This window comes from Brassica oleracea, chromosome C5 (assembly GCF_000695525.1).
Source record: "Brassica oleracea var. oleracea cultivar TO1000 chromosome C5, BOL, whole genome shotgun sequence".
Taxonomy (NCBI): Eukaryota; Viridiplantae; Streptophyta; class Magnoliopsida; order Brassicales; family Brassicaceae; genus Brassica; species Brassica oleracea.
The window spans coordinates 2,126,901-2,140,794 of NC_027752.1; the positions used below are offsets into that span (position 1 = coordinate 2,126,901).

Sequence of the window (13,894 nt, forward strand, 5' to 3'; positions counted from 1 at the left end):
CTAAAAATCAGAATGACTGTTAAAGCAGCCATGGGTGCAACTAATTTTGTAACCAAAACTTTCATTTCTGTGAAATGATATTTACAATTTAGCAAAAAAGAAAACATGTTACGCAGTGCAGATTCTTTTCTTCTTTTCAACTACTTCACTCACTAGGTCATATAACCGTACGTATGTAATTTAGTTGCTGAAGATTGAAATCCATCGTTCAATAGAAAGTAGCAATAGATAATAATAATAATAGATCATAGAAAGTGATTCCAACTTCCAAAGCTATTGCAGATACTTCTTTAAACAGATTGGCCATGCATGAGCGACATTAACAGTTACATTGTAACAAAAATTTCAGAAGCTTGAATGTATATTTAAGTAATACTGTATAAATTGTCTATATTAGCAAGGCAATCAATGACAGGTATGTGGCAGCCGGTGAGATGGTGGTTACAGCCAATAGGTGAGAAATGATCAAGACAATGACAGATATGCGGCATTTTTCTCAAACATGTGTTTTGTATACATATCAAAAGTAACAAATAACATTTTGTATATGTTTGAGAAAAAAAAAAACGCAAATAGCTCAATAACTTATTTTTATGGCCTAAAAATAGCTCAATATATAACATAAACGTATACTTCCATATATTGATCAAGTTCTGAATTACTTTCATACATAGTCCAACATATATAACAAACCTATTCATTTTCCATGTAACTGGATATTTTAATGGGATAATTTGAAAAATGCCTTATTGATGAGTTACAATTTGAAAAATACATCTTTGTTTTTCTTTTTTGAAAATTACACTTTTTTATATGTGAAAAGACATTGTTATCCTGATTTTAATTAGATATTGTTAGTTATATTAAGATAATTATTATTACTTATATTAAGATAATTACATGTTAGTATTTAAAATAGCATCTCCGTAAATTTTATGAACTATTTTAAAGTTTATTTCTGTTTTTTTAGCAATGTAAACAAAAGTTGTATACATACAATCTCGTTGCTAGTATCCTCTATCGGATCAATACTTTGTAATTTATTTTCCTTATAAGCTTAATCTTTGAATATTATGTGCAAGACCGTGAATTTGAGTCTCTCTTTACAATTGTGGCCCAGATGTTGTTTTAAAAATTGTTATATACATCTCTTACTTTTCTCATCCTTGTTTGACTTTGATGTGGATGATAACATATAAATGATAGAATTTCATAGATTAAACAAAATTGATCGCGAGAAAAGATGTTATGTCGATCAGATTTAAAACTAAAAATATATAAATTCAAATTACATCCAGAAATATATATCAGTGAAGAAATAATATAAACCTTTAAATGATTCAAAAATGGAGAACAAGAGGAACAAGACGAGAGAAAAAGATATAGTCAATTCTTGAGTTTGTTGATATATAGAAAACAAGAAAATAGGTGCAAAAAAAACACAAGAAAATAATGTTAACGACGTCTATTGTTTTAAACCTTTATTAAAAGAAATATAAAGTATATTTAACAAGAATTTTTGTTAAAATATGATATAATAAAAATACTAAAAATATTATTAATACAGAGTAAAAAAAGATTGCCGTTGACTATTTTTAATGCATAACTCTAAGTTTTTATGCTGTTATTAAAATATTAAAATAATTAGGAATTCTATTTGGATAATTTAGTCAATTTACCCAGATAAGAGTGTAGTTCTCAAAAAATATAAATAAGAGTGTAATTTTCACAATAAAATCTTATATTGAAGTATTTTTCCAAATTTTCCCTATTTTAATTTAACAATATTCTTTTTAGAAAGTCGAATCGTTGCTCCCAGGTTTAAGTCGATCCGATAAAAATGCATGTTTTTGCGCTTTAGTAAACTATCAAAACTTATCCCAGACCCAAAGAGACTAAACTTTCTTGTTAATCGATATATTTTAATGTTACTATTTTATTTAAAAAAAATTGAAAATGAATAAAAATAATAATAAAGTTACGTTTTGGTTCTACATGAAGAGAGTATTTCTATTACTCAAAAAAAAAAGAGAGAGAGCATTTCTGACATATTTCACTTTCGGTCACACATTTTTATTCATTTATAGTTCAACAAAAAACTACTCTACAGTGACCAGAAAAAAAAAAGAGAAACTATTTCTGACATGTTTCACTTTCGGTCACACAAATTTCTCTTTCTTCAAACAACTAGAACTTTACATGAAGTTAGAAATTCAAAATTTTTATGACAATTCATCGTCGTATTATTAATAGCTAAAATTAACATATAAAATAATATTATTGAACTATGATCACTGTAAATGAATGAATTTCGTTAGTATGAAAGAAACAAAAGATTTATATAAGTTAAAAAAACAAACATATATCATTTTCAAACTTCTGAGAAAAAAAATCCAAAAGGAAAAAGTAAAAACGATAACCCGAAGAACAGACAGCGTTAGGATTTTGACTTTAGGAAGCAACATAGAAAACCCCACTTGACATTTCTTTCATGCCGTTTACTCTCTTGTTTTCTTTCTCTCGTTATTTTACCTTGTTTTTTTGATAAGTTTAGTTTACCTTGTTTCTGCATGGTTTTAAAACAAAGAAAGTCATAATTTGTAGATAATTATAAAATAAAACCAGTCATATGGGTTGGATCTACAGTTTTTCCTGTTTCTGCATAATTTTTATAATTTTAAAGTAATTATGAATAGTCACCAGTTATCGGTGTTGGATCTGCAATTTTCATATAATATGGTGAGTCATGGGGGTGACGCCAAGGACATTTCCACGCACAGATTTTTTTAGTTTTGTATATTTTTTATTTCCAATACAGAGATATGCAGAGGGCCATTGCACCTTCAAAATCTCTCTCCAGTCAACCGTCTTCAGGAAAGCGGATGATCTGCTTATATTTGCCGAAGGTTCTCCTGGTCTGGACTTTATCTATCTGCTTTATCTTTACTTTTTTCAAAATCATTAAACTTTACCAATAATGCTTTAGCTTTATTTTTTAAAGTTAAAACCTACATCAAATTTCTATTATTTTTTTATCAATCATACTTTACTTTTATTTTTAAAGATACAACAAAAAAATTAAAACAAATACTTTTCGTATGTATTTAGTTAAAAACTTACATCTTTCATTTATAGGCTGCAGAAACTGTAAAATTAACAAAATTATTTATAATATCAAATAAATAAGATAATCATAATAAAAAAATATCTATAAATATTTTACTCTAATTTTGGGTGCTTTTAAATTATTGAAATAATTTAAATAATATAAAAACTATTTACATATCACATTTTAAATAACAGTAAACTTTGATAATTTTTAAAAATATTAATATAAAGTAATTTAAGTAATAAAAATAAGAATTATTTTATGTATATATCACATATTTCACATATTTTGTTTTAAAATATCTGCAGCATATATCTTACTGCTACAACAAATTTAAGAACAAAAATCTCTGCAAAAATATAACAACTTTACAATTACAACCAATTTATCTACAGCAAAAAATTTACGGCTAAGATTCTACCGCCACAGTCGAACCAATCATCACCCTAGTTCTTCAATTTAAATATAGCTCAGACTTTGTCCAGTACTATGATATATTTTAAGATTATAATCACCACGATATACACCCTGAATCCAAGTTGATTAGTAAACTTACCTAATGTAGTTGCTATAGTTAAGTACATTTATTATTTTATCTACTGAATAAATGGCAAAGGTAATAGATATGATGATAGAAATCATACTGAGAAACATCAACATCCGGAATCATACTTCCAAATAAACTCATTCTTTCTCTTATTTTGGTAAACATTATCTTTCCTTTTTTCCCCTAAAACGTTTGTTGTAAACTCTAAAAAGGTGTAGATTTTTTTCCAACGAAAGAAAATAAGAATCAAATGTCAAAACTTTTATATCCACTGTATTAAACTCACAGTTATAAAGTTCTCCGACCACAACCCACCTAAATCATTATAGAGTACCTAGTTAAAATTATTGTTTTTTTGTTCTATTTTTGTTTGTATTCAGACACCGAGTAGTCAAGTAAGTATATATAAGAGAAGCATGAGGCATGAACAGAGTTTATAAGATTAATAGAAAAATGTTAACTAACCGGAACCGACCACATAAATAAATAATTCTTGCCTCCCAACGCTTTTATTAAAACTTTTGTACCAACGATACCTTTTGAATATTTAATTTCTCAGTCAATACTCGCCGAACAAGTTTTGCTTTTTCTCTCTCCTCAAAATCTCCATTCACATTTTTGCTCTATAAATATGCATCTCACTTGTTGTCTCTCTCTTTATACTTGAACCAACATCTCTCTCTCTCTCTCTCTCTCTCTAACATAGTGGCCTCCATTAATGGCGACCAACATATTCACTCAAAGCCCTAACTACTCTCCATTTCTCATTGGAGAAAAAATTCCTCAACAGAAACACAATCTTGGCCACATCTCTCTCTCAGACAAAACCTCTAATAAAAAGCTTGTAATCTCTTCTTCTATAATGGCCCCTCCGATTCCATCTTCTTCTCCACTCTCTCCTCCTTCTTCTTCTTCTATGGTGGCTCATCTTCCTCGAGCACCACCAGCATCATCTCTGCCGTTGTCTCGAGTATGGAGAGAGATACAAGGAAGCAATAACTGGGAAAATCTAATTGACCCTCTAAGCCCTATTCTCCAACAAGAGATCACTCGCTACGGGAACTTACTCTCCGCTTCTTACAAAGGTTTTGATCTAAACCCTAGCTCCAAACGTTACTTGAACTGCAAGTATGGCAAGAAAAGCCTGCTTAAAGAATCCGGAATCTATGACCCTGATGGCTACCAAGTCACCAAGTACATCTACGCCACGCCAGACATCAACATCAACCCTATCCAGAACGAGCCTAATCGCGCACGTTGGATAGGGTACGTAGCGGTTTCCTCTGATGACTCGGTGAAACGTTTGGGGAGGAGGGATATTGTGGTGACGTTTCGTGGGACTGTGACCAACCCTGAGTGGATGGCTAACCTAATGAGCTCCTTAACTCCAGCTAGGCTTGACCCTCATAACCCTCGTCCTGATGTCAAGGTTGAATCTGGCTTCTTGAGTTTATACACATCCAGCGAGAGTGAAAGCAAGTTCGGGCTAGAAAGCTGTCGTGAGCAGCTTCTCTCCGAGATATCGAGGCTTGTCAACAAGTACAAAGACGAGGACATGAGCATAACGCTTGCGGGGCATAGTATGGGGAGCTCTCTAGCTCTCCTTCTAGCTTACGACATAGCAGAACTCGGCTTGAACAAGAGAAGAGGCGAAAAAGATGTTCCGGTAACTGTATTCTCATTCGCGGGTCCAAGGGTTGGTAACTTGGGGTTTAAGAAAAGATGTGAGGAGTTAGGAGTTAAAGTCTTGAGGATCACTAATGTAAATGATCCGATCACGAAACTCCCTGGTTTCTTGTTCAACGAGAATTTTAGGGCGTTAGGTGGAGTTTACGAGCTTCCTTGGAGCTGTTCTTGCTACACTCACGTGGGAGTTGAACTCACGCTCGATTTCTTCGACGTTCAAAACATTTCTTGTGTCCACGACCTCGACACTTACATCAGTTTAGTGAACCGTCCGAGAAGCTCAAAGTCTACGGTTGCAGAAGACAATTTTGGTAGCAACTTTTTCAACAAAACAAGTCAGATGATGTTCCCTAAAGGACAACGTCGAGCGTTGCGGTTAAGAAACGCAGCGACCAAAGCGGCGTATCTAATTGGGTCTGTATCCAATCATATGATGTATTGTAATATATTTTAGGTCTAGAAATTTGATCGAAGGTAAAAATTTTGGGTCTTTTTTTAAAGATAGCTAGGTAAATTTTTTTTGTAGTACATGTATAGTTTTTCATATGCAAAACCTAATATGGTTTGCATATGTATTCAGTAATCAGTATATATACATGGTGTTTTGATCAGTACTTATTTCCTATATCTTAGATTAATAATTAACATAAGAATTTCCAGCTACACAATGTGTAAACAAAGTATTTACTTTTAAAAATTCGTTATATGTCCTCTTTGTATTTACCAGTTATCACAACGTGTAAACAAAGGATTTACTTTTAAAAATTCCTTATTATTTGTCATGTTTGTATTTCTTTTAATTTTATTTTATGTTTTTGAGATATTACTGGATGAAGTTATATTAATTTTCGATTTTTTTTTTCTGGAATGATAATGTACATGACTATTTTCGTTTCATGCATCTTCTTGTTATTTATTTTCTATCAGTTTTTTGGATTAAAATACAGATACTAATCTCGAGATCTAGAGAGGTAATGCAATTCCACTAGCTAGAATTCAGTGGAAAACTTATAGCTTAATTTGCTACTCCCATTTTTCGTTTTGTCACATCTAACATGTTGACTTTACTCAATGATGCATTTTATTGTTGAAGAGTAATATAATATTAGTTTAAAAAACTGAATTTATATGAAAGAAAATAAATTTTAACAGATTTATATTAGGACAAGGTTGTTTCACATAGGAAAGACATTACAATATGCATGCATCTTAAACGAAACTCTATGAATGTCCGGGATAGATCGTCAAGGCATAGTAAAATATTCGTCATGATGAGCACGAGAAATGAGAAAATGAAGCCCCCCTAGACATTGGAGATACATATGTACATCCAAACCTAAAGCCACAAGTCTATTTAAGAAAAGAATCTGGAAAATAAAAACCACAAAGAAAACCACCAAAGCATGTTTCATAATAACAAAGACTAATTTTCGATATATCGTGTCTTCTTGTGCACTAAACCGAGATGTTTTGAATGATGTCATCAGATACAAGTTGAAATAATTGCCGATGAACGAATAATAAAACAGAATTACCAAGGAGGCTTTAACGGTCAACACTTCTTTTGGTGATGACTTTGTAATTAACATGGCAGTAGAAAATGGGGTAAGAAATCACTAATTGAGTAGCCGGTAGGGTACTAATTAGGGATCACAGCTAGTTTGTTGACTTGTGAAGATCCCTAAATCTTTTTAAATCTGCGCTTTGATCCGATGATTGATCCACTGTTTATCTTAGAGTTTTTTTCTCTTATCTATCATTTGTTGCTCTGGTTCTTTTTTGTGCTTGAGCGAAAACAAAAGGGAGTACTTATTCATTTAGACATAGTAAATTCCGCAGCAGTAAATAAATACGTAGGCTTCACACGGATGATCGATGCATTTGAATGAATTGTGTATCATTTATATATTTATTGTAATATTTAGTTGAAATGCATGCCGTGAAACTAATTAAAACTGAACCACTCAGAAACATCGAGTTTATTCATGAAGGAACTAGAAAATTATCCGGTAGTCAAGAGATTTTAGTACTCTTTCTGTTTCACTATTAGTGTTTTAGGTTTTTTTTTTTGTTTCAATTTAAATGATGTCTTCAATTTTCTATGCAAAAATTTAAAGATATGTAGCTTTTACAACTATTTGTATTACGTAATATGATGTCTATTGGTTGATTTTTTTAATTCAATGATGTTTTGATGTAAAATAGGTAAATTTAATAATTTTGTATTTTCTTAATTATTATGCCAAAACCTTACAAACCAAATAAAATGAATCAAAGGGAGTAGCAAACTCATGGCTGTGTGACAAAGAAGTGTGCAAATTCTGACACAGATTTCAGTAAGAAAATGGATTACTAAACATATTTGATATTATTTATTATTAGTTCATCATTTTAATTAGAATAAAGCTATAACTATCACACATTTGCTACAAATATGTTAAAACTTGTTACCATTTTGAATTTAAGCTCTGAAAATTTTGTTTTTCAATTTTTTTGTATAACCCTTCAGGGATTTAAATTGCTACGGAAAAAATCCGAAAAAGAATCCCTTTACTTTTTATTAATTAAAAGTATATTTTTATCAAAACAAAGAACCAGCTGAATAGAAATGATAATTTTTTATTAGTTTAAACACAAAAATATTTCATTCGTTGCCTTCTTTACGAAGCACTGTTGATCTTGCAACTACTATAACAATTATTTATTTGTTATAATGAGTCCACAATAATATAATTAATACTTTTCTATTCGTTAAAGTTCATAACATCAATCTCCCAAATATATATTAAGATCCGTCAAAACTTAGATTCTGAATGAAGAAAGGGACATCCAATATGGCGCGTACTTACTAGCATGGTGGTGTCTCTTTCTATTCTATATTAATTCGTAGATGTATTTTTTATTTTCTTGATAATTTGTGAGAGTACATAAATATACTATCATTCCTTTTCTAATCGATCATAGAACTTTAGGCTTTTGGCCTATAATATTTTCTGATATCAGACACAATGTTTATAATAGTATGTTTAATACATAAGTCACTTCTCCTAATAAATTAAACTAGAAATTTATGTATTTTTTATAAATAAAAATTATTAAGAGAATTTAAAATTCGTAAGAGATTTAAACATTGTTTTATAGTTATTTTAGAAATCTGGCGGTTGATATATATATATAGGATATATTATAGACGTAGAAGTGACGAGACCAAGCAAACATAGTAAAGGTATCCCTACAAATTTGTGACCAAAAGGCATCCTACAAATATTAAAGCACGATTAATCCCGGTCTCTTGACCGGATTTTTTAACTCATGATTTGATAAAAAAATTTATTTTTTGTTTTTTACATTTTTCGGCTAAAAAATGGCTTTTATATCTCTTATACTAACGCCTAATAAAAGAATTCCAGAACTTGGCCACCGATCGGTGGCAGCGCTCAAGTCAAATATTATAATTATATATGATGACCAAACTTCGACATCGCTGCAAGATAAAAATGACCAAGAATAAATCCTCATATGCCAAAATTTCCACAATGTTGCAAGATATAATTTATACTTTCATTTTTCAAAGCTTCATATGTCAATTTTCTTTTTTTTTCAATTTTTTTTAATAACCGTGGTGTAGTCCTAAAAGCTTTCTAGGTCCAAAAATTAATCACTACAAGATTCGCATGATCCGCATTTTTAAACGTTTTGGGTGGTCAAGAGAAATCGAACCTATAGCGAAACCTACAAAGGCCAAGACGATTTGATTTTTGTTTTCAAAATTTAGTCATCGAGTATATACATATAGAAAATAACGTTTGCTATATTAACTTACAAAGGCCAAGACGATTTGATTTTTGTTTTCAAAATTTAGTCATCGAGTATATATATATAGAAAATAACGTTTGCTATATTTTACCATTATATAAACTGTCCGTGCTCTATTTGTCAATGACAGCAATGGGATTTATGTACACACACACGATCGCACAGATATATTACAATATTTTTTCTTATTTTGTATGTCAAGTCTCCAATGTGTTGCTTCTCGTGTTTTGCGAGGATCTATACTTCCTATATTTTCCTTTTGGAAGCTTACAGAGTAATATAAAATTGCACAGCGTAAATCAAATTCGTAAGATTTACGCTGTAGTATTATTATAAACTCAACGTTACGCTTACGAGTTATGTTGACTTACGTCGATAAAACAGATGAATTTGTGAAACTGAAAAATGTTATTAAGCCATGCATGAGATCAAAGTTTGCCAACTAATGTCAATCATCTGACATCTTAACTCTATAGTCTTCTATATCATCATGAAACACAGCAAAACAGGCCAACTTCCCTTGAAATTAATGTACAAATTCATATATACGATACCCACAACAACAAGAAAAAGTCTTGGAAAATGTTAAAAATATTTGAGAAATAACAATTTTCAAAATGTAGTTTTCTTAAATAACACCTTGTCATCATTTACTTAGTATTTAACAATATTTATAAAATATATCTTTTCCAAAACATGTAGAATTTAATTACTATTTATAAAAAAATAAGTTTTGTTTTTACGCTTAAATTTTATATTATATATGAAATTCGACCCAGAGATAAAATTTGTAGGCACATATTTATTATTGAATAACATAAAATCTAAATTATTTTTAAAAATCATAGAATAATAATATAAGATTTTGATAATAAAACTTAAACCGTCCAAAAGACAGATAATTATATATAGATTTTAAATCACTGAATCCCATAAACCAATTACCCAAATTAATATATTATTTCTATTTCTATTTGAGACACTTATATATGTCTTTAAAATGTATGTATATCCATTTTCTTTTATTTTAGATATGTAGAAGGTAGCTATATTTCTTTTTGAAAAGTGAATCTATCGAAGAAATACTCTCATCCATTATGAAATTCATAAACTTATATATGGTTTGAATCAACCTAATTGTTTAGAAAAATATTTTTCAATGAGTTTTGTTAATTTTGGAAGTGTCTTATAATCTTCGTGTCACATTCGATTGGCCCGCAGTACAATATACTTCTTAGGATTAGGAACGGTCTATTTAATACGATAAAAATATTTTTCTAAAGAGAAAATGAAATCGGATTTGAAACTACTGTAAATATAGATTTAATAAATTATTAATTATTATTTACATAATCAATATACAACCTTGAACGGGTATTTTTCTAAATAGTTATTTTTATCCTAAAGTTTTTTGCTTTCTTCTAAAGTTAATTAACGTTTGTTCACAACAAGTTTCATAACAAAGAATACAAAAAAATGATTTTACAACGACATGAAATTTTCTAATTTGAGACTTTAATTTTCAAAAGAGGTTATCCAGCTCATTGGCCCCAAATTGATTTCATTTGACAAACAACAAAAATCTTGTACAGGGAAGACTAACTAGAACTGTGTTTGTAAAAGCATAGAAATCAAGCATGAATGTGACCTTGATCTTTGGTTTGACGGTATCTATCTAAATTGTGATCTGATTGGCGAGTTCGTGGGAACATAATATGATCTCAAAAGTTAATTGAAGAATTGTATCCTCAAAACTTTTTTAAAAAATGTTTTTGAAATTAAATATCGTTCAGACTAGAGAACAAGATTCTATTTCTCTTTCTGACTACAGATTGTTCAAATTTTCGCCAGTGATATGAAGATGTTCTTATAAAGTCAGACAAAATGTAAAGAAATTGTAGAAAACAAAATCACAAGAGACATGTCGTTCTCTTCCGTGTTTGTTCATATGGGCGTCTGAGCAGACCGTTTATCTAAGTCGGATTTGGACAATTTAGATGTCTGATGAACGAACGTTACTGCGCTCCCTACATATTATATTTCGCACGTACGTGCAACGCAACCCTGTTCTATAAAAATGCATTTACATGAAATTATATATTTACGGAGTTGGATTAGCATATGTTTGATGACACGATAGTGAATCTATATGCCTTTCCAAAGAGATTAATAAATGTTTTTTACAGATGGAGGTTTGTCTAATATTATTAAATGGCCTCAAACCCAAGCTTTCTTTACTTTAGAATACTATAGTATACTACACTCTATAGCTACAATAACACCTTATTTATATATTAGGCAGAAAATTTGGAACTGTGTTACATTAAAAGAAAAGACGACAAAGCTGGGTTTTACTGAATTATCTGACTGTTTTACTCAATCATATAACCATTGAATTAGTATATAATATTGCAGTTATATTACTAACTTAATTTGGATTTTAGCTCACGAGATATTTTGTTTGAAAATTAAAATAGGAAGTTTGGTTACAGATCACATCATTCAACATTCAACATTAAACATGTCGGGAATAATAAAGACATGTTTATGTATGATCAGAACTGAAATTAATATTCAAATTTCAAATTTTCACGAATCACATTGGTCAAGAAGGGTGGGGTAGAAAACACGTACGTTTATATTCCTGAATGTGCATTAGATGTGTGTATATTAGTCTCACTCTCTCAAAAAAAAAACGTTTAACTAATTGTGATTGCGTTTACAGAAAGAAGAACGTCTGTTTTGCATGCAAAAAAATCTTAAGAGTTCGTACGCATCTTAATTACGACTCCAGTTTGTACTCTTAAGAGAAGCGTTGGATGATCCATACAATATGAAACATCGTTTTCGTTCTTTCCTTATAAGGATGTAGTAAATTTATTTGTTATTTTTTGAGAAAAAGAGACGGACAACGAAAACGATAGGTGAGAGAAGAAGTTTCCATCTTTGCGGGCTCTATATTTCAACTAGTAATAAAAATAATTACTGATAAAAATATTTCTCTTAGGCCATGATTAACACCGGTCTTTTGACCGGGATTCTTAACTCATGATTTGATATTTTTTTTCCACACTTTTCGGCTAAGAGACGACTCTTATATTTCTTATTTAAGAGACGGTTCTTAGTTTCTGTTAGTTAAAATCTAAAAAAAGTTAAAAACCGTCTCTTGTCCGAAGCTGAGAACCCCAGTTAAGAGACTGTGGTTAATCATGGTCTTAGCTACCAATTTGAACGCAAGGGTCGGTAACAAGTTTTCAATGTGAATTTAATTAGTTGTACTGTAATTATTTTATATTAATTAAACATTTTATGCAAAACTATAGCAAATTTGAAAACTTGTAACAATGTTTTTGTTGAAACTTTGCACTTTTATGATCGTAATAATTTAATTTTGAATACAAAATTTGGTTCTATAGTTGTGTTGGATATTATGTGATCCCATTCGGCTTGGTAAACCAAGCTTACTGCATAGGCTTGGTAATTCTTCTAGATTGTTTTGGAAATTGGATTTTTATTTTACATATATAATTCACAAAGGAATTATTGTCTGTGGATAATTTATGAATTCTTTATGTGAAAAATATATTTGTTGCTACAATTTCCATGAAGCAATATAAGATGAGTTTTCCAATCTACCACACATTGATTTTCTTGTCAATATATTGTTTTACTTTTTTTCACAAATGTAAATAGATTTGTAGCGGTTTTTCTGTATCAAACATATCTTATAACATTTCATAAGAAAGGCCGGTGACAAAAAACAAAGGTTTTATATCGAGTTTCTGTGTTTCCCATTTATATTTTATTCAATTTGGTCATGAGTTTTTACGTAATCCATGACGTACTCGAGTAGCGTGTTTAAAGTATATATGTTGGGAAAAACGATAAAAGTAGGGGGCGTCAATAATTTTGTTGGTCCGTTTGTAGCAATCTCTCGTTTATCATGTTCTTACAAATGAGGAGATAAAAGAAAAGTAAAATTGGCTTGATGTATAATTACCAGACAAAACCAAGTGATCTCTGGATGTGTGTAGCTGTTTAAGTCCATGTGCGTTTTTTTTGAAAATCTTTTAGCTAAATAGTGGGAATGTACTAAGTACTAATGCACTGTTCTTAATATATAACAAGTAAATTTGTATGGTTGAATGTTAAAAGTTTCATTATTATGACATGGCTGGAGGGTTTACAACAGTTAGATGGAAATGGATCTGATTAAAAACTAATATTTTACGAACAATATTCAAAAACAAATTTATAGGGGAAATTTCGGGGAACCCAATAAACACGAGGCAAAATAAGTATCATTTGTTACTATTTGTTTAAGAGAAAGTTACACAAAAAGTTACTTTGTGTTGGTCTTTAACATGTTTAGGTACTTTTTGTTAGAGGTATACTTTTTGACTTTTTTTGTATTTCTTCTTTCCTAAATGCCCCTCTCTAACATACTTGCAATTGAGTCAGAAATGAATAGCAACTAGTTACTGATATTAGGAGTTTTCAAGGCTCCTAAGACAAATGTTGTAGTATAGTGATTGTCGAACCAGTTCTGAGGGATATCAAAGCACTGAGAATGCAAGTACTCACTTAATCTAAGTGCAACCAATGATTTAGATGAGTTTTAAGCTATGACTAAAACTAGAAAGCAATAACAGAATGATACTTTCTTGACTAAGGGAAAAGAGAACTCATGGGCATAGGGATTAGACCTTAGGTGATCAAGTATCGAACTAAGGATG

At 30.3% G+C, this 13,894-nt stretch overlaps 1 protein-coding gene across 1 annotated transcript; it reads left to right on the plus strand.

Moving 5' to 3' along the window:
- Nucleotides 1–4,334: 4,334 nt before the first annotated feature.
- LOC106294130 (galactolipase DONGLE, chloroplastic) lies at nucleotides 4,335–5,796 on the plus strand. The gene has a single exon (XM_013729732.1). It carries the CDS (start codon nucleotides 4,375–4,377, stop codon nucleotides 5,794–5,796), a length of 1,422 nt encoding a protein of 473 aa, XP_013585186.1. The 5' UTR covers nucleotides 4,335–4,374.
- Nucleotides 5,797–13,894: the final 8,098 nt, after the last annotated feature.